Below are 22480 nucleotides of genomic sequence, written 5' to 3'. Positions count from 1 at the left end.
GAAAATTAAAAGCACCCATAGCCCCCTCTCAGAAGTTCCCTATTAACATCTGTGTGCATTTCCTTCCAATCTTTGATTTTTCCTGTGCGTTTGAGATCCATCCCGTTTTTTCTTTGGGTTTTTCCCCCACGATACTAAAAATTCTTGAAGTGCTCTTCGGACATTTTCTTAGACACCGTAAGTTTCTCCCATAGAATTCGTATATAATTTGCAATGTAGAATTTCCCATCAGGAGAGCATCTATTCTGGCCTGGGCCACCACGGCAGCCTTCTCTCCACAAGCGGTGCCCCCAAAATTCGAGGTGCTTCTGGTAATTCTGGGATCAGGTCCTTTCCAGTTTGTAACTCAGTCACATGTTATTTCTTTGAGGTTAAAGTTCAACACCAGGCTATTTTGCACCTTACCTAGTTTTATGTAAATTGGTCATCTTTCTAATAGAAAGAAAAAGAACATGGGGGTGGAGGGGGGCGGGAGAGTGGCTTTTTCACACAGAGTCACATTTACTCTAAACCAAAATAACTCAGGTTAAGTAAATCATCAAGATCCTTGGCGCCGTTCCTCCTGTCCTTTTGCACACTGTACAGCACTTCACAGCAGAGAGTTCCTCTACATTATCTCTGGTCAAGCCACGTGCACGATGCTGAAGGACCAGAGCGGCGGGTCTCACCGCGACCCTGATGCGCATGCGCATGGCTGGGGGCCCAGGGCAAGTTCCTGAGAGGCGGTGGAGGTCGAGGGGGGAAGGGGGGGACTTCGTTTGTGTCCCGGGCTGTGCAGGAATGCGGGGAGGTTTGTCTGCTTTCCCAACCGCCCGCTGCAGCTCCCCACTCCCGAGCAGCTCAAATGCTCTTGCAAATGCAATTCACATCACCGGGTCAAATTCACACCTGGGATTCCAAGAAAGAAAGAAACGTTAAGAGCTAGAGAATCGGGCTTCCCTGGTGGCGCAGTGGTTGAGAGCCCGCCTGCCGATGCAGGGGACGCGGGTTCGTGCCCCGGTCTGGGAAGATCCCACTATGCCGCGCAGCGGCTGGGCCCGTGAGCCATGGCCGCCGAGCCTGTGCGTCCAGAGCCTGTGCTCTGCAACGGGAGAGGCCACAGCAGTGAGAGGCCCGCGTATCACAAAAAAAAAAAAAAAGATCTAGAGAATCAACATTCCCTTCTGTATTTCCCCTGCGCGCGCATTTGCATTCCTACCCCTGCCCTGGTGCGGTGCCGAAGCACGCTCAGAGCTCAGACCTGGAATGGCCCTCTCGCCAGTCCAGGGCTCCCTGACACTGCTCTGGGCAAGGCCTGGAGGCTGTGCTGACTTCTTCTGCCCACTCCACAGCCACCCCTTGTCCTCGCTGGCATGCTCACCTCTTCGGCCCCTTGAGACTCCTACTTCAGTCTCCTCTACTCTCAGGTACTCTCACATTTCATTGGCTTTTTTGGTTTCTCGACTCTGCCTGTTCCCCACCAGCCACTGTAAAGTGGGAGGCCCAGCTTACCTCCCCATCTTCCCTTGGATGCATCTCACGCGCACCCACTGCCTCAGCTGCAGTGGTGCCTCTGAGGCTGTTACCAAGTCCAAGTTCATACTGCTTGCCGCAGGACAGGCAGATAAATCAAGAGATGAGCTGTCGGGGCAAGGAATAACGACTTTATTCAGAAAGCCAGCAGACCGAGGAGATGGCAGACTAGTGTCCCAAAGAACAATCCTACCCAAGTTAGAATTCAGGCTTCTTTTGTACTAAAAAGGGAGGGCGTGTAGTTGGTTGTTGCAGACTTCTTGGTGTCGGAATCCTGTGTTATTGCAGCCATTCAAGTAGGTCCAGTCATGATGTTCCTATAAACCTCCAACAAGACAGACTGTTACCCTCTGTTCTGCAACTTTTTATCTCATGAATGGAAAAGTGTGACACCTTTAAAGGTCAGAGCTTTGAGAACGGGCTCTCCTGTATATTTCAGGCTACAGGCAACATTCTTAACTTGTAGCAAAAGTAACAGAATACAAAGGTTAAAGTAAAAGAAACAGATCCCATATGGAGTCAGATTTGTTCTTCCCTACTCCAAAGCCACCTTTCCACCATACTCCCTGGGATGTTCAGCTTTCTTTGTTTGCTTCCATTTTTGTTTGTTTTAAGTAGCATATGCATTGATATTTTTTTCCCTGACACAAAACACAGACTCAATTAACCACATGTTAGTTCATTAGTGTCAACTAAAAAAAAAAGTATATGCACACCTAAGAGTTGAGAGTTATGTTTTATTCAGCAGATACATTGAGGACTTCAAGCCTGGGAGGCAGCATCTCAAGTAACCCTCAGAGAACTGCTCTGAGGAGGTGAGGGGGGAGCTAGGATATACAGGAGTTCTACAGCGAAGGGTGGGTAGTAGGAACAAAAGATTACTGTTAATAAAAGAAAACTAGGTGTCTCAAATTAAGGAATTTAGTGCTTAGTGCTTTTGTGTGCATGGGAAAATGCAAGAGTCTAGGCTCACTGAAATCATTCTTTTTTTTTTTTTTTTTTTTTTTTTTTTTTTTTTTTTGCTGTACGTGGGCCTCTCACTGCTGTGGCCTCTCCCGTTGCGGAGCACAGGCTCCGGACGCGCAGGCTCAGCGGCCATGGCTCACGGGCCCAGCCGCTTCACGGCACGTGGGATCCTCCCAGACCGGGGCACGAACCCATGTCCCCCGCATTGGCAGGCGGGCTCCCAACCACTGCGCCACCAGGGAAGCCCTGAAATCATTCTTTTGATATGCACCTCAGCTATCTGGGGCCAGTACCCCGTGTTTTCACATCCAGAGTTTCCTTGTCCAGAGTTTCCTCAAGGCTCACCATGGGGCATGGCCACAGTCTGATGGCTGCTAGATGGCAGATATTCTTTGTTTCCTCCCTGAGTTCCCTCAGGGCTCACCAGCTCACCATTGGAGGGCTGCAATTGCTGATGACTCTGACATCCTTTGTTTACTGATATGGCTGGCAATGTTTTATTTCTCAAAAGGCAATGTTAGAAAACAAAATTCAACTGAGTACATTTGAAGGTCAAGTTGGCTTTATTCAACAATTCATGAATCAGGCAGCATCCCATCTAGCAAACAGACCGGAGGGGCCCTGTACAAAATGGATGGTTTTTAAAGGCCTAAAGGGGATGGGACAGGAAGTCATAAACAACTGAAGATTATTTCAAGCAAGTTCAGTTGCCTCGGGGGAAGACAGGGGTCTGTGTGGTAGGCTACCTCATCTGTGGCCAGGAAATTCCAGACTGACTGGTAAAAGGTCACATTCCTGGGAGGGACTGAACCCGGATAGGTATTCAGTCCCCATTGACTGATGTAGAGCTTAGCACAAGTGACTCCATTTTTGGATCCCTGTTTCTTTTCAACAACACCAAACCCAAACACCCCATCTTCACTCTCTTCCTCTCTTCCTGCTCTTTCCCACACCAGCCCCCTGAGATCTCTTCTGTCTGCTTATCCATGTCAATACTGCTGCCCATAAAATTAGGCAGAAGGCTCAATTTGATAACAGACACAAAATACATAGCTGCTCAAACACAATTTTTTTCTTGTTTCTAGTTGGATGGCAGCTCTCTGCCACCAGCTGGGGACCCAGGCCCTCCACCTCATGACTCCATCATCCCTCGTAGAAGGGGCAAGGGCATAGGAGGGGACACACCCACTATTTAAGGCCTTGGCCCAGAAGGGCATACCCACTCCTGATGGGCCAGGACTCAGCACGTGGCCACCCCTCAGTGCAAAGGAGGCCGGGAAATGTGGTCCAGTCCTGAGCTGGGAAAAGGGAAAAAATGGATTTGGAGGATCAACGGGCAGGCTCCCGGGACTGTCCAGAGCACATATCTCTACTCCCCCATTAACCCTTCAGACAGGAAGGTTACAACTGAGCCAGAAAATGGAGAAAACAGCTTCACACCGGGGGCTGGGGTACGTGTAGGTTGCCTCCGTGAAATGGTAAAGCATGGAAGATGGCAGAAAAGTGTTGGGAGTCAGCTATTCAGACAAACCCCCCTCTTCCACTTCCCAGCCCGAGGAAACAAGCACCCAGGGTGACTCTGCACAGGCAGCGAGCTCCTCACCTGGGCCAGAGCCAGACCACACTGCAACTCTGCAGACAAGGCCGCTCCACGCTGGCCAGTCCGGAGCCAAATTCAGCCCACGTGAAGTCACACTTAGAGGTTCCCTCTCGGGGCGAACTTAGCAGCGAGAGATCAGACACGAGGCCCCCTGGGCCACAAACATCCCACCTTTGCCAGGGGTGCCTGCAGTGGGCAGGGACGTTGCCCGTGACCTCCATCCAGATCCCCTAACCCCCTCCATCCTGTCCCAATCTCAGCTGCTTCCTTCGACTCCTGTCCTGGTATTTGCTTGGAAATAAAGGCAAGGTTTTATTTACAGATGAAGACTTACTGAGGGTAGCGATCTAAAGTCAAAGCTATCACACCAGACATCAAGCTTGCAGACCAAATGCTGCCTCTTCCTTGTGCTGAAATCTAAAACCGGATCTGTGGGATTGATAATTAAGGAAACTATCCAACCATGAGCAAGGTTAATCCATAAATTCAGTTGGTGCCACTCAAGCCCCATCCCCAGCTGTTTTCTTATTCAGATAAAAGTTTTTTTCTCAACAGTGTTTCTCCCTTAACCAAAGGGAGAAAACGCACGGCAAAGTCAAATGACACAGAATAAAAGCCTGAGGGAAGAAACTGCTTATAAAACTTTCAGAAAGCTTTGAAATTATTGGCTGAACAAGTAATTTCATACAGTGGTTTATATGTGTTTCACAGCAGCATCAGTTCCAAATGTCCCTTTGCACTCGGATTCAGGGAGCGTTTTCCTAAGGCTTCGTCATCAAATGATTGTACCGATGCATTAATCATGAAGGCCGTGCGAAAGAAAATAACCGCAAGCCAAAACTGCAGATGTTAAACGTTGAGGCAGAAACCAAATGAAATGTGTAAACACATAGAAAGAGAAAGAACATTTCCCCCACACTTTTTTTAACCTTGGCATTGCATCAACCATTAGGGTCAAATGCTTACCAATAAAAACCAGAATTTTTTTAAAACCGAAATTTGACTGACACCTTAAAGAGTTCACTCAAAATTCTTGCCCCTAAATATAAGGAGAGGGCTTCCCCGGTGGCGCAGTGGTTGAGAGTCCGCCTGCCGATGCAGGGGACGCGGGTTCGTGCCCCGGTCCGGGAAGATCCCACGTGCCGCGGAGCGGCTGGGCCCGTGAGCCGTGGCCGCTGAGCCTGTGCGTCCGGAGCCTGTGCTCCGCAACGGGAGAGGCCACAACGGTGAGAGGCCCGCGTACAGGAAAAAATAAAAAAATAAATAAATATAAGGAGAATGGCAAAGGAACAATTTATTACAAAAGAATGTTTATTACATGTCTGTTCCATGCAGGCACATGGTTTTGTTTAACTTTATAACAACCCTATGAATTGGCTATCATGATTACCATTTTGTAAATGTGAAAACTGAGGATCAGTCAATGAATTTTAATAGTCTATTGGTCTACTCGGGCTGCCGTAACAGAATACTACAGGCTGGGGGGCTTAAACAACAGCAAGTTATATTCTCACAGTTCTGGGGGCTGGAAGTTTAAGATCAAGGTGCCAGCAAGGTTGGTTTCTGGTGACCTCGGTTGGTTTGGAAGACCTTTCTTCCCGGCTTACAGACAGCTGTATTCTCACTGTGTCCTCACGTGGCCTTTCCTCTGTGTGCACACCCCTGGTGTCTCATCCTCTTGGATTAGGGCTCCACCCTTATGACCTCATTTAACCTTAATTCTGTCCTCAAAGCCCCATCTCCAAATACAGTCACACTGGGGGTTCGGGCTTCAACATATTTTGGGGTGGAGTGGAGGTACAATTTGGTCCATAACTGATAGCATGACCAGGAGCCCACAGCTGCTGAGTGGTAGAACCAATACTGTCTGAACCTAAACATTTCTTTATCCAGAGTGCACTGCCTCTCACATACCACAGCATCTCAGAGAGAATGGGCACACATCCCACTGTAGAAGCTGACTCTTAGAACTTGCTGGCAGGGAGACAATTTCACAGCAGTTAAGCTCTGTCCCTGTGAGAAGGGTGGTGAAGTTCTTACACAAGCTAGATCACAGAGCCCAGGAATCCAAGGCAACCCGTCCAGATGACACCCCCCAAAAAAGGCTTCATCTACACTGTTAATAGCTACACAAATGGTCAAATGATGGTTTCCTACCATATTCCATCCACAGTGGGATTTCCATGACCTCCAAAGAGCCAGCTTTTCATTCAGTTTTTCTTTTCTTTTTTCCAAACCAACAGCTAATGTCCTGGAGGGTGACTCCATGGACCAGGATGTTGAGAGCCCTGTGGCCATTCACCAGCCAAAGTTGCCTAAGCAGGCCAGGGACGACCTGCCAAGACACATCAGCCGAGACCGGACCAAAAGGAAAATCCAGAGGTACGTGCGGAAAGATGGAAAGTGCAACGTCCACCATGGCAACGTGAGGGAGACCTATCGCTACCTGACCGATATCTTCACCACCTTAGTAGACCTCAAGTGGAGATTCAACCTGTTGATTTTCGTCATGGTTTACACAGTGACGTGGCTCTTTTTTGGAATGATCTGGTGGCTAATTGCATACATCCGAGGAGACATGGACCACATAGAGGACCCTTCATGGACTCCTTGCGTCACCAATCTCAATGGGTTCGTCTCTGCTTTTTTATTCTCCATAGAGACAGAAACCACCATTGGTTATGGCTACCGGGTCATCACGGACAAGTGCCCAGAGGGAATTATTCTCCTCTTAATCCAATCTGTTTTGGGGTCCATTGTCAATGCGTTCATGGTGGGATGCATGTTTGTAAAAATATCGCAACCCAAGAAGAGGGCAGAGACCCTGGTTTTTTCCACCCACGCGGTGATCTCCATGAGGGATGGGAAACTGTGCCTGATGTTTCGCGTAGGGGATCTGAGGAATTCCCACATCGTGGAGGCTTCCATCAGAGCTAAGTTGATCAAGTCCAAACAGACCTCAGAGGGGGAGTTCATCCCCTTGAACCAGACGGATATCAACGTAGGGTATTACACTGGCGATGACCGTCTCTTTCTGGTGTCACCACTCATCATTAGCCATGAAATTAACCAACAGAGTCCTTTCTGGGAGATCTCCAAAGCCCAGCTGCCTAAAGAGGAACTGGAAATTGTGGTCATCCTAGAAGGCATGGTGGAAGCTACAGGTAAGGTGTGCTCCATCCGGGGGTATCTGTCGGATCGATGCTCATTTTAAACTGAACCTCACATTCTTATTTTTGACAAAATATGGAAAACTGAGCCTCACTCACTATTGACGCCACCTCTTTATTCATGAAGTAGTATGTAGCCTATAACCTTAAGTATGTCCACCACAAAGTCTAACAATTTAGCTTTTTAAAAGCCCTTGGGAAAATAAATTAATAAACAATTTTTTTAAAACACCTCTTAATGTAGTTTAAATTTTCAAATATTTACTTAAATTAAAATTTGTTCTCTCTCTAAAGCCGTTTTTAGATGGTTTTAAAGCATTGTTTAAATTAAATACTTGAGGTTATTTATTGCCAAGCCAGGAGGAAGAAGTTAAGCCTTTCAAAGGAAGCCTGACAAATTGCTTTAATAAAAATACAATTTTGCCCCTTCTTTGGGAGCCATTTGCAAGACCCATAGCCTTGGTTTTTCTTTTATATCAAGTGAGCACTTGGTATCTTTTCTCTATACTCTACCTGCCAAATCACCTGTAGATATAATAATGCAGACCCAGTAAATAACTCTAACAGGAAGGAAAAATAATTGAGATCCACTCATCATAATCCTATTGACCCATCTGCTTTGAACAGCTAACTCCTGGTGCATTTTAACAAAGATGATCTGTTCTAAAAATAGAGAAATGGTCTGTTTTTATCGAAGTCTTCACTCATATCTTTCCATAGATGTTACACATCCCAGGAGCAAAGGAGGTTCTCCCTGTATTTATCTGTAACGTTCTATGAAATAGAGCCATAAACTCTGCCGTAAGCTAACAATAGTGCCCCATAGGAAAAGTATAAACTAGAACACGAATTCAAGCTTTGCATTACTATTCTTCTGAGTCATTAGTCTTGGGATCCTCTTTAGTTATACACTCCGCCCTTCTGTGCTTTGAGGTCTTCAACTTGAGGCTCAAGGTAGGTTTACACAATCTGAAAATGCACGGCCACCAGCCAGACCCCAGACTCTTCATCCACCCATAACCTGACCTCAGTCATCCGTCGAATGAAAGTCATTGCTCCCATGTCTCAGCCTCCCTGGACCCGACAGGCAAAGTCATTACCTCTAACAAATTTCTCTTATAGCGGTAAAAACTTTTGCAATCGTTTTTCAAAATGCAGCGAACAATGAAAATGTGAGTAAAACGCTTTGCATGAAGTGTGATCCTTTGCATAAGGCAAAAGGAACGTGTAAAACAAAAATAATCATTGTGAAATTATAAATAAGTGCTGCACATGTGCACTGGGCTATCTGTACCCTGAGCCTGACTTTGGGGTGCCCTCGTGAGCCAATAGTTGTGTGGGGGGAGGGAGGAGGAAGGAGGTGGGAGGAGGGCGGGGAGAAACCAACTCAATAAGGGAGCTCCGTCATTTTCCCACAGACCAGAAACTACTCCCACCTCGGCCAAGCACCTGGACTCTGGGTCCCCCTAGTGGTGGCCACTGAGATACAGTCTCTGTCAGCATAAACTGACCACTTGCGATGCGCTTTTAACATTAGATCTCTCGCTATAAACTCTCCGGGTAGGACAGAAGGGAGGGGAGTGGACAAGCCTTGTTCTCCTTCCGTCTCTGAGCTCAAGAAGCAAAAGCCAGTGGAGACGTACCCTCTGGTTACTGGTGTTAATCTGAGCTTCAGATTGCAGGAGCTGTGTTCCCTCAAATCAAAACCCAAGCTCTAAAAATAAGTCAGTCCAGAATAAGCAACCTACCTTTGTGATGTGTCTGAGTCGGAATTCTCCCTTGGGCAGACCCTGTCTTTCTGAAGATAGCTTGTAATGACTGAGCCTTTCCAAATAGGGGGACATCCTTTTGTTGGTACTTAATAGTGGTACCTCTGAGCATTCGGTGGCCTTTCTACTGCTTTCATAGAGAAAACTGGGTATTTGCCAGCAAAAAAAGAATCAAAGGCGACCACTGTTAACTTTCTAAAAGTAATAATAATAATTTTCTAATTTATGGAAAGTGGAGGAAGGAGTGTTCTAGAAAGTTCTAGGTTTGTCTGGAAGCTGGACACGTCTTGATCCTTTCCTGATAGGATTCATACAGTTCAGTCTTTCCAGCACATCTCATCCCTTAATCTTATGAGGTACACTTTTTTCTTTGTGAATGAAAAGCCCAATTGGGATTTATGGGTATTAAGTAGGCCCTTGGGGTGGGGGGAATGCTTCAATGAATCAAAGCCACAGGAAAAAAATAGATGTGGACCAAATGCACCCGGAGGAAAACAGATTCACAAGGATCTAATTATTCATTGGAAGGCTAGATGGGAAATCGGGAGCCATGAAAACAGCAAGCTGACACCAAGCGGCCTCTGCTTGACTCATGCTTTCTTTCAAATATGTCTTAGTTGACCTGAAACTGCTCTCAGGGACCTCAGTTAGGATGCCTCTTTCAAGGACGAGCCTCACCATCGCCACCACTGCAACCTCGATGCGATGCCCTCCCTCTTTCTGTCTTGCACGTTGTGGGCCCACAGCGACCCCGATGTGGGATTTTCTGGGGGTCCGAGCTACCACGCAGTAGGCTGACCCGGCAGGTCCTTTAGTCCACAGGCCAGCTGATTGACACATAATATGCCCACCCCAATTGTGCTGCCCCAAGCCTGCTTTGTCACAGCACTCAGGGTCAGGCTCGTCTTTAGAAAATGGGAGTAAGCTTCTTGAAGGCGGGAGGTGAGTCTCGGCCACCTTTGATGTTCTGCAGGTCCTGGCCCCAGCCCTTCATTCAGTGAGTTCTCTGGCCTCCCGAAAGACAGACTCACACCCGCAAAAGACAGACCCACGTTCTTGGTGGATGGTTTCGGTCTGGTCCTGTCCCAAGTCAGGGGGATGTGTCACCTCTCAAGAACCTTCCAGTCATGTGGTTCTATTTTTGAAAATGAATCAAACCCTGGAAAATTCTGACACCAGCCACCCAGACATCTGGGAACTGGCCGTGTCTCATCCCACGAATATATTTTTAAAGGGGGCCCTTTATGTTCCTGACACAGGGGCAATTTGGAGATAGTGATGTTTACAGAAGGGTTCATGGCTACGTAAACAAACACGCCGAGCAGCTGTGGCAAGTGTGCCTTAAATAGTAAAGCATTCATATAGACTGTTATTTATAGAGGGCAAATTGGCGTAGAGGCTAGATGACAGCCACACAGAGCTGGGCCCGGTGCCAGCCAGCTCCTCACTATAGGCTTTCTGATTGATGAACTTCCATATTTACCCCCAACGATTATGCAACTATGACAGGCAGCCCTTTCCAACACCTCAGCAAATATGTCTCCTTAGAATGAATCCCATTAAGCTTTTGTTTTTTAATTTTTATTTTATATCGGAGTATAGTCCATTCAAAATGTTGTGTTAGTTTCAGGTGTATGGCAAAGTGATTCCGTTATACATATACCTCTTCTTTTTCAGATTCTTTTTCCATATAGTTTAGTATTATAGAATATTGAGTAGAGTTTCCTGTGCTATACAGTAGGTCCTTGCTGATTATCTGTTTTAAGCTTTTTTTTTTTGCATTTTTTATCATGGAAACTATACAACTTATATAAAAGTAGACCAAATCGTATAATCAACTCCCATGTACCCATCATTCAATTTCCATAATTGTCAATTCAGGGCCAAACTTGTTTCCTCTGTCACCCACTCACTAACTGCCCCTCCAGCATCATATTTTATCTGCAAATATACCAATATGTCTCTAAAACATAAGGACTCTTTTAAAAACATAACTGTAGGGCTTCCCTGGTGGCGCAGCAGTTGAGAATCCGCCTGCCTATGCAGGGGACGCGGGTTCGTGCCCCGGTCCGGGAGGATCCCACATGCCGCGGAGTGGCTGGGCCCATGAGCCATGCTGGGCCCGTGAGCCATGGCCGCTGAGCCAGCGCGTCCGGAGCCTGTGCTCCGCGCAACGGGAGAGGCCACAACAGTGAGAGGCCCGCGTACCACAAAAAAAAAAAAAAAAAAAAAAAAAGCATAACTGTAGGGCTTCCCTGGTGGTGCAATGGTTAAGAATCCGCCTGCCAACGCAGGGGACACGGGTTCGAGCCCTGGTCCCAGAAGATCCCACAAGCTGCAGAGCAACTAAGCCCGTGTGCCACAACCACTGAGCCTGTGCTCTAGCCCATGAGCCACAACTACCGAGCCCATGTGCCACAACTGCTGAAGCCCGTGCGCCTAGAGCCCGTGCTCCACAACACTAGAAGCCACCGCGATGAGAAGCCCGCGCACCGCGACGAAGAGTAGCCCCACCTCCTGCAACTAGAGAAGGCCCGTGTGCAGCAACGAAGACCCAATGCTGCCAAAAATAAATAAAATAAAATTAATTAATTAAAAAATCATAACTATAACACTGTTATGACATCTAAAACAATGAATGATCATTTCTTAAGATCCAATATCTACGAAATGCTCTGACTCCCATTTATCTCCTAAATGTCTTTTTAATTTTTTTTTAAATCTGCTGTTTGGATCCAAATCAGGTTAACACACTGTTATTGGCTGAGATCTCTTCCAAGCCTTAGTCTATGAGCTCCCCTTCCATCTCTGTGGAGTTTTTTTTCTTTCAAGTTTTTCTCAAAGAAGAGAATTTCTGAAATATTTATATACTACATGGAAAGCTGGGGAAAGTGGAAGGTGGGAGGAAGCCAACTTAGTGACAATATACTAGATAACATTTTGTAGATGAGGAAGCAGGGCTGACTGTCCAAAAGTCAGTATCTATGGGTTACCAAGGAGGAGGGGCAGTGTATATCAGAAGGAGGCAAGCAAACCAGAAGTAGGTGAGGGCAAACCATCCTTCCCCACAGGAAAGCTCAGTTCTTTATTCACATGAGGAGAGCTTAGTCACATAAACCACATCACAGATCACAGGATTTTTGAGTTGCGAGAGCCTTCGCCCTACTCTTAATTACTTTACAGGTGAGGAAATGGAGGCCCAGAGAGACGAGCGAGCTGGCCAAGGTGCGATAGTTACAGGCAGAGCAAGAACTTGAAACCCTAAACCACTGATGATGTCCAGCCTCCAAGTTCAGTGCTCTTTGCATCCTGAATGCTGTTGGTTCGTGAAGATTCTGTAGAGCATGCACCCCAAAAGATGCCTGGTATTTAACGTGCAGACAAGCTCTCTTTTCTCCCATCATCAGCTCTTTTTCTTTAAGGCTTCTCTTTTGGTCTCCAATGTCATCAGCTCGTTTTAAAATTCTTTATTACATTCACATGAATTTTTAACAAGCATATATTAAAATGAGATGTGCCACAAAACTGTTCTGAAATCAAAATTAAATAAGCATCAGTTACGAAAATACTCCTGGAAGAATATAGTGTTCTGTCAAATCTGATTTCCAAGCACCACTTTTCTTTGCCATAGTCAAAATGCCACTTCACGGGCTTCCCTGGTGGCGCAGTGGTTGAGAGTCCGCCTGCCGATGCAGGGCATCGGGTTCGTGCCCCGGTCCGGGAAGATCCCACATGCCGCGGAGCGGCTGGGCCCGTGAGCCATGACCGCTGAGCCTGCGCATCCGGAGCCTGTGCCCCGCAACAGGAGAGGCCACAGCAGTGAGAGGCCCGCATACCACAAAAAAAAAAAAAAAAAAAAAAAAAAAAAAAATGCCACTTCACTATAACAGAGGAGAATATGAGATCACAGAGTCTGAAAAGGTGACATTTCTCAGCTAAGATGGTGGAGGGCTAGCATTACCGTACTTTTAAGCTGTTTCTACTAATGATATTTCATAGCCATTGTACTTTTCAAATCTTATTTTCTCCTTTAGATAAGTTCCTGCTAATCCCTCCACGGGCAAGTCAGTATCTCCAGATTTACCATTGCTCTTTTAAGAGTTGTAACCCCAACTACCTAGCCTAGGAAAAGACTTAATTGATAAGATCTGGAATGCTAAGATCTTGGGTGAAAATCTTGTGCTAAATCTCTATAAGGCGCAATTTAAAAATTCAAAGACATGTGAATTTATTTTTCCTGGATGGAAATCTACCACTCATCAAGAAATCCAACCATCCTTTCTTCTTCGAGCATTAGGTTCAGGTGATTTATTCAGGGCTTCCTCCCAAATGCCTACCTCAATATAATATACCTAGGTAGTGTCAATGACTGGATAAAAACTGATCATACCTGCTCCCTAAATATGGTAAACTTTCTGTGATCCTAAGCAGCTTTGGGGACACTGTTCTGGTCCTAACAATCTGAGGTTGGATGCAGTAGGGCACACGTAGAATTTTAAACTTTTCCACCACCCCTCTAGAAGAAAGACACTGTAACTCTATTATACTTCCGTTAAACCTTACACCTCTGTTAAACATTTCTCATAATTTAGAAGGCACTTAGGATCTCATAACTTAGATAGCAGTGTATCGAGGTCACCATATACTATCGTGGTTGAAAAGACAAAAATACTGGATAATTATAAAACTTTTCATTATTAAAACATCAATGGCAGAAAATCCATTGTTCTTCCTTCTCCAAACGGGTCGTGAGGAGCTCATAAAATAGATGTTCAGGAGAAGTCAGGAACGGTGGCCCAATATATACAATTTAAAGTTCAAACCCAAGGGAAAAAAATAGACTAGCATCTAAAAGTTAGCTCTGACTCAAACTCTGAAGTCAGTACTCATGTTGGGAAGAAACTGCACCATTCAAATTAAGAGATGAGTATCAAAGAGTGGGAAGCCTCTAATTAGTGCATCCTTAAATAAATCGAGCTGTATTACTTCCTAGGGCACTCAGTAATATGAGTGCTGACAGCATGATACCAGTGCAACAGTTCTACCTGATAATTTCTAATGACCAGAAGAGGATCATTGGGGAAAACCATATAACTTATTCACACATGCAAACACACACACACACACACACACACACACACACACACCCCTCTAATAAATAGCTAAGCAGCCAGAAGCCAGAGGGGCTTCTTGCCCAGTTAAGCATGCCCTTGCTCCTGTGTTTTACAACAACTCACTTACACCAACTCACTTTGGAAGTGAGTTTGTTTGTTCTATTAATTATTTAGTACTCCTCTTTTTAAAAAGTCATCTCTCTTGGCCATATAGCTCAGCTTATCTGTACTTCTTTGTGTCATTTATACTGTCAGGCCATTCTGGGTTCAAACCACAGTTGCTGTGTTCACCGTCTTGCTTAACTTCCCTAAGGCCTCAGTTTTGCCTCTCTAAAATGGGAACAACAATGGTACCTACATCCTTGGTGACCTTTCAGCTTCACGGATTCCGTTAGATCAGATCATTCCTTCCCCCCAGAGACTGTAGAGAGGAGGGAAGCCAGGCGTTTGGGAGGGTCGGTCCCAGGGACTGGCTCCACTGTTTCCAGGGACTGTGCAGCTGGCATCTCCACACAGTGGCAACGGACTCTCCTCAGAAGGCAGTCTGAAGAGTCAAACTGGCAAATGTCAACCTGTGATATAGCCGGTGCAAGAAATGCACACTCACGCGTGACAGTAAACGCCGGCCTGGCCTCTGTCCCAGTTACCTACCACGAGTGATGAGCTCTGAATTAATGAGGATCACTGGACTCAGAACAGACTTTGCATTCCTATAGATAGTAACATTTCATCATTATAATTTCTGCCCAAAGGGGACATGAATATAGATTATCCTCAAGTCTTCTAAGGCAGCTGCTCAGGGAGGACAGGACCAAGAGTCTGCATTTGAAAACAAGATTTCTATGTTCCCAATCCTCCTCCTAGGTTTTTATAAGAATGCTATGGTGTCAGCTGCTGCCCCAATTTGGAGAATGTATTTTTGTGCTGTTAATTCAACTGAATAATATTTATTTACGTAATAAGTCCTTAGAGATACTTCCGCTTTAAAGTACAGATCTATGTCAACAAAGTGGACAGTAAATGTCAATTTCTATATGGCCAATTCCATTGTTCTCTATTTACTGAGAATGAGAAAAGAGACTGTACGGTCTGGTTTGGCTCAGTCATGGTGCAGTAACAGATACCTCCAAGGGCTTAAAGCACAGGGGTTTATTTCTCATTCCTGTTACATGTCAGTTGCAACTCTGTTCACATCCTGTTGACTCCGAGATACAGATGAAAGGGGCAGCCCTACTTAGGACATGCCATTCTCGTGGCAGGGAGAAAAAAGAAATGACAAAACACCTCGCTTCTGCTTGCTCGCCATTTATTAGTCAGAGCAAGTCAGATGGCAGTGCCTGATGCCCATGGAGTGGGGACATGTAATTCTCTCACAGGGACTCGGAATAAATAACTCAGAACAAAATAATACGATCTACCACAGGTACCCAAGTGGTTTTGAAAACCCCTAGACCGAGTTAAAAACTTTTTGCAAGTTAGGGTTTAAAATGTGCGGTAGTCATTAGTGTTGTTTGTGAAATACGTCCAGCTTTCGTCCTTCTAAACACGTGCCAGGATCACGTTTCCCTGTTTCTGTTGGACACGGCCATGTGACTTACACTTGTCCCAACAGTATATGCACATGTCGCGTGTATCACGCGGCTGGAAACCTTACAAGCGAAATGTGATAATTCCCTTCCTGCTTCTATAGTTCTCATGGAAGCATATGTCACAGTGAAGTTGCTGTCATTCTGGACCCTTGACTGGCTTTGAAGAGAAGACTCTTTCTTGCCAGCTCACTCAGGACTTGTAGCATGACTGAGAGATAACCTTAGGTGGGGTCAAGCCTCTGAAATTCGGGTTGTTTGTTACCACAATATTAACTAACCTCTTTGACCTGAAACAAAATTTCATGCAAACGGTTTGACAGGTTGCCTGCTGTATACTCTGCTCATAGCCCCAGACTTGCCATGAGACTACTTTTTGGCTATAGCTACTTTGCAAAACTTCTCCTCCCTCCTTTAAACTCTCTCTTCACTGCTTAAGACCCTGAGGTCAGACAGGCTGAATTCAAATTCTGCCTCCACTGCGAGCTGTGGCACATCACTTTCCTTACCTCCACCAAACCTTTTTCCATTCTGAAAAATGGGGATGATACTTACGTTTATACGGAGATTCCCTGAGATAATACAGGCACGTCATTCATCATGGGACCATAGTATGTGCTCAATAAATTTAGAGAGTGCATCTCTGATTCTGTCAATCGTACTATTCTCATCCATCATTCATTAGGTGCCTATTGAATGCCAATTACTTTATTAGATGCTTTCCATACATTATTTTCAATCCTCAAAGCAATTCTGAAAGGTAGCTACCATCCCCGTTTAACAAATGAGGAAGTTGATTCTGGAGGAGGGAGTCGGGGAGAGTAACTTGCCGAGGTCACCCAACTGGTGAAGTAGGAAGGCAGGTCTCCATCTCAGGGCTGCCCACCTTCCCAGTCTGTCTCCCTTGTGCCTCTCCAGGGAGGGCATAGTACACAACAGCACACTGACAGTAGTGGTTATTGATTAAAGGTCATTAGCGTGTGGACAATTATCGCTCGATGACATATTCTCCTTCGATTACTCGCCTTGGCTTCCCCGTCAGGCTCCCCTCGCCAGACCGCAGGAGGCAGGTACGGGCAATCTGCTCTTTCGTAACAGTTGGCACTGAGTCTCTTGAAAGGGCACCTACTTGTTCATACTCTCAGATTCTGCCCAATGCAACGTTACCAGGCAAGCATGCCACTTGACACCGGGCCAACCCCACCTAAAACAGCCTGGTGCTGTGCCAACCCTAAGCCAAAGTGCAGCCAAGCAGCCAGCACAAAAACCCCTGGGGAGAAAAAAAGAAAGTTTAACGTTGAAAGGGAAGAATCAATTGTGACGCTGAGCTTCCTGCCAGAAAGCACAATAATAAAACGATTTAAGCTTTGACCAGCCTAAGTAGACCCTGTTGGGGTTTCCATTTCACCGCAAAACATCCAATAAGACCCTTTTGGGGGGTTTGAGGAGGAGGATGATAATTTTTCTCTTGTCACTGAGGCCATCCTTAGAAGATTGTAATTAAACATCTGCGAAGGGCTTCCCTGGTGGCGCAGTGGTTGAGAGTCCGCCTGCCGATGCAGGGGACGCGGGTTCGTGCCCCGGTCCGGGAAGATCCCACGTGCCGCGGAGCGGCTGGGCCCGTGAGCCGTGGCCGCTGAGCCTGCGCGTCCGGAGCCTGTGCTCTGCAACGGGAGAGGCTGCGACAGTGAGAGGCCCACGTACTACAAAAAAATAAATAAATAAAATAAAAATATAAAAATTTGCGAAGTAAATACATTTTCTCAAGCATAGTTTCTGTAGGGTGAATATTAATAGAAATCTGTGAAAGCTGATGGATAAAGGAGAGGCTGGTGGGTAATGATATTAGAGAAGAACACACAGCAGGGAGCTCCAAGGAGATAAGACTGAACGTTGAGCCTGAAAGGAACTAATGCTACATTCGCACTGGCCCTAAATGAAGTATCTTTAATACAACTCAGAGAGCTATAGTAACAAAGTATTAGTAATAAAGTATTTGCTTTAGATACTTGGCGATATATGTTGTCTATCTCCCCAAAGTTGGAAAAGGTGTAAAACCTGAGGAGAACAAAACTGACGCTGCAAAACAAAAATGTCTACGATTCTTACAGGAACGCTTAGGAATCCACAAGGTCCAACACGGGGCAAGAAAGATCTCCAAACACTTCCCTGGGTCTTTACAGCATGAGTCCTTTATGTTCACCCAGAGGGACCTCAGCATGTCCAGCCTCGCCTGCGGACGCTGTGTCAGCCCCCAAGGCTGGGGGAAGAAAGAAGCCACATTCATTAAGCTAAAAACAGCTGGGTCACGGCTACCTGCAAGGCGGCTGGCTAGCTTGACTGGCCATCAGCAAACCAGACCAAGAGCAAGGAAGGGCAGGGATGTTTCCAGTACCACCTCAAAGCCTCTGCTGCTGTGGGGACCTGGCACAGAGTCACACCCTGTGTTTGGTGGATTACTTAGCAAAAGCCTCACCTGTGACCAGAAAGGCTCACTCCTGATGTCAAAGAGACTAGCTGGGTGCACTTGGAGCTCCCGTGTCAGCAAAGCAAAGTGTCCTCTATGGCCGCATTGAAGGGTGGAATGACACAGTGGTACTTTTTTCCTTGAGTTCACTCCGATATATGTTCACCTGGGTGGAAGGGGGCATCTCAAGAACGAGAAGCATCTGTAACCTGGGCAGGAGACGGCCTAGTAGACAGGAGACAGAGAAGATGTTAGGCAAAAATGTGCCGTGGTCTTCAGTGTTTCTCACAGGCCCCGCCCTGGGGTGTCTTCTTTATTTATTTTTTTTTTAAATTAAATTTATTTATTTCTGGCTGCATTGGGTCTTCGTTGCTGCGTGCGGGCTTTCTCTAGTTGTGGCGAGCGGGGGCTACTCTGCACTGCGGTGCGCGGGCTTCTCATTGTGGTGGCTTCTCTTGTTGTGGAGCACAGGCTCTAGGTGCGCGGGCTTCAGTAGCTGTGACACGTGGGCTCAGTAGTTGTGGCTCACGGGCTTAGCTGCTCCGCGGCATGTGGGATCTTCCCGGACCAGGGCTCGAACCCATGTCTCCTGCACTGGCAGGCGGATTCTTAACCACTGCGCCACCAGGGAAGTCTGGGGTATCTTCTTATGTTGAAACAAAATCCACAGATGGACCCGAGGCATATGCATTTACATTTAAATGCTGTCTCTTTATTTTCCCATCCACCAAAATCATGAGCTCCACATCCTCCTCTCTCTTCAAGCCTGCCACATCACTCCCTCTTAAATAACAACCTGGCTTCACACTTCGTTGAGAAAATAGAAGCCATCAGCCTGGAACGCTGGCCTTTCCACCGGGCCCCATCTCACCACCACACCCCCGCCTCCGCCACCTGGGCCTTTCACCACTGTCTCGAGCTCTGTCCAACCCGGGGCCAAACCTGGACCACATCCGTCAGCCCCAAAGGCTTTTAGACTACACCATCTTCTTTCCCCCATCATCAATTTTTTTCTTAATAGTTTATTTCCGACAACATAAAAATATTTCCTAATATCTATCATTTTTGAGAACAAACAAAAACAAAACTAGACTTCTCCTGGTACCATGTCCCTTTCCAGTACTGTCCCATTTCTCAACGCTCTTTCTCACATTACTTCTAGGAAGAATTGTCTGCATCTCCATCACCACCTTTTTACTTCCCTTTCCAAATGGGCTACCATTCCTAGCACACCACTGACACACACCAACAACATCCATCCTGCTAACTCCAGAGGCCACCCCTCTATTCCTGTCTTACTTGGCCTCTTTGCATCAACACGCTGACCACTTCCTCCTTCTCCAGCCTTTCTTCCCCGGCGTTCACCACTACTTCTGCTTTCCCTCCTTTTTCAGTGAAAGCTCCTTTCCATCCTCATCTTCAAGCTATTTCTCCTTTTCCCCAAAGTCTCAGGGCCCATTCCATCCAGAGTCCTAGCCTCCATTCATTATCCTTTTCTGTTATTTCAGCCAGGACCTTGGCTTTAATTACCATCTTTTTTGCATGTGACATCAAATTTCTATCTCTGGTCCTAACCTCTCCCCTGAGCTCTAAGTTCAAAGATCCAGCTGCCTACTTGGCATCCCTATTTAGATGCTTGTACAACTAATGTGACCAAAGCAGAAACTAGATATCCTAGCATCCCCTAGAATCTGCTTCCCTCTCCATCTTCCCGTGTTCATAAATTTCATCATCAACCATGTAATGACGTACATCAGAAACTTCGGGAGCATCCTTGATTCATCTCTTGCCCCTACGGTCCAGGAGTCCTATATAGATGTGACTTCCAAAATATGTCTATCTCTATGGCTACCGCCACAGATTGTCATAATGTGAAGCCCGTGGCATTCAACTGGGTCTCCCTGTTTAACTTTGACCACCCTACACAAGTCCATTTTGCAACAGCAGCCAGAGTGAGGTTAATAAAAATCTAAACCAGAGCAAGTCATCCCCATGCTTAAAACCCTCCCATGGATTCTGGCTGCACTCGGAAAATCCAGATTCCCTGCCCTGGCCTACAAGGCCCTACCCGCCTGGCTCCAGCATGCTTGTCTGCTTTCACCTCCAACCACTTTCCCGCCCAACTCACCACGCTGCAACCACGTGGGCTCTCCGTTCTGAGCACAGAGCTCTTGTACAGGGAGGTCTTCTCTGCCCACCAGATAGAAACCGGCTCCCACCACTGTGCCTCTGTCACTCTGTGCAGAACTTGTCACCAGCTGAGGCTATCCTGTGGACTTGTGTGTCAACAATTGGAATGCAAGCTCCTTGAGAACAGTGCCTTGTCCTGCTCTTTGCTAGAGTATACTGGGTGTTATCCCAGTAACGGGAACAGTTCCTGGACCATATAGTAGGGCACTGCATAAATATGTAGGTGCAAAATAAATGAATGGAGGGATGATTGCATGAAACATCCTATAGGGTCACAAACCAGATTTGTCCCTTAAGCACCAGAGAAAGTCTAGAGTCATTTTAAATTGCCCCCCTCGCCCCAAATCAACCTGGTCCTGATCAGCCTGAAGCATCTCCCTCCTGACATTAAGAAACACTCTGGAAACTAGTTCCAAGCACCCCTTCTTCAAGGCTCCCTTCCACTACCCACTAGTGAAAATCTCAGTGGCTCCCCGGGGCACTAACCAGGGCCCTGATCACTTCCTTGAGCACATCCTCGCAAAGCAACCCATCCCTGCCTCTTGGCATCAACTCCTATAGGTAGGCAGGTTGTTCCCACAGGTACAGCCCCACCCCTGCCTCCTGAGCTACAGACCCAGACAGCTAACTGGTCCTGGATGCCTCCATCTAAGTGACTCTCAGGTCCCTTAAATACAACTTGTTCTAAACTCAGACCTGCTCCCTCTCCTGTATTCCACCCCTTGATGAATGGAACCTCTGGTCTTTGGTTGCCCAGGTCAGAAACGTGGTTGTCATTTATGCTCTCCCCTCCCTTGGGCACTGCAGCCTTCTCTCTCCCAACCATTTCCCCAAGCCCACAGGGCTCCTTTGTGCAAATGAGGAAAAGCCACCCCTCCTCAACTCTACTGCCATCTGCTGGGAAATTTGTGTCATCAATATATCTGTACCACTTAGATTTAGTGAGTTGTGCAGTGTACAACCTGCACAACCGTATGTGGTGGCCAGAGCTAAACTTATCCATTCCATCTCATACCCGTCTCTAGATTCCAAACGTCCTCTCCTCTCCAGCATCTTGGCCACTGCAATGGTTCACAACACCATTCCCTCCCTCTGGGCTATTACACTGCTTCCATACTGACTTCCCTAATTATAGATTCTCATTTCTACAATTACCCTCCTTGCAATTAGTACAGTAAACTTTGTAACTTACAGATCTCATCTCCTCACGCCCCAGCTCAAACATTCTCAGTAGATTCTGGGTAACTAAAGAATTAAGTCCAATCTCGTTTGCATGTCACATTCTTGCCACCTGTCCAGGAGCCCTGTCACTTTCCCCACTACCTGCTTGTGCTACTGAAATTCCTGGACGCACCATGGGTTATTTTGCCTCCGGCCTGCACATGCGCTGATATTATCTCTGCCTAGAATATCCTCCTCCATTTATCTTCCCAATAACCCTTACTCACCCACCAAATCTCCTTTCAAATGCTGCCTCCTGTGAAACCTTCCTGACTGCTTGGCAAACTCTGGCGTCCTCCCTCTCTGCTTCCCCTGTGTTTCTACAAATCTCCATGATATCTGACTGCATTGTGGATGACTGATCACATGGCTGGGTGTCCCCAACAGGCTCTGTATTTTGAGGATAAGGATTATGCCCCTTTTTTTCTATCCCCAACAACTAGCACAATTTGCCACATGGTAGGTGCTCAATAAAAATAATGAATACATTGATGGTTTTGTAAAAAGCAAGGTCTGGCCTTTCTAAGTGTGTCTTAGACTCCCAGAAGCATTTCCTTTTCACCTGGCACCATCTTATCTCAACTCTACTGAGAGCCAAGGACTACATCTGCCTTCCCAATGAGGCTGTTATATCATTTAATTTAAAAATTAAAGACTTCTTACTTAAAGATCCTTACAAGATCCTTTCCCCATCCAATATTCACCAGGCATCTTATAAAGTCCATCCAATGTAAATACAGATACTTTAAAGCAGAGATCCAAAAGGCAAACTTGTCCCAGAATTTGGTCTTAAATTACACAAGGGGTTCTTCCAAGTAGACATATCTCTGGTCCCCTTTCTAAAGCAGGTCTAGTCCGCTGGAGGCTCGGCGGGGACAGGAGATG

General features: G+C 46.4%; 1 protein-coding gene across 1 annotated transcript in view; it reads left to right on the top strand.

Annotated features, from left to right (window-relative positions):
* KCNJ6 (potassium inwardly rectifying channel subfamily J member 6) overlaps positions 1–22480 on the top strand; it is a 292133-nt gene that overhangs the window by 193291 nt on the left and 76362 nt on the right. The window contains exon 3 of the mRNA XM_059063976.2: positions 6322–7242. Coding sequence (XP_058919959.2) covers positions 6322–7242 — 921 coding nt within the window. The remainder of the gene's footprint in view (positions 1–6321; positions 7243–22480) is intronic.

Source organism: Kogia breviceps, chromosome 5 (genome assembly GCF_026419965.1).
Source record: "Kogia breviceps isolate mKogBre1 chromosome 5, mKogBre1 haplotype 1, whole genome shotgun sequence".
Taxonomy (NCBI): Eukaryota; Metazoa; Chordata; class Mammalia; order Artiodactyla; family Physeteridae; genus Kogia; species Kogia breviceps.
The sequence above is the reverse complement of the archived record's forward strand: the minus strand, read 5'-3'. Positions and strand labels throughout refer to the sequence as shown.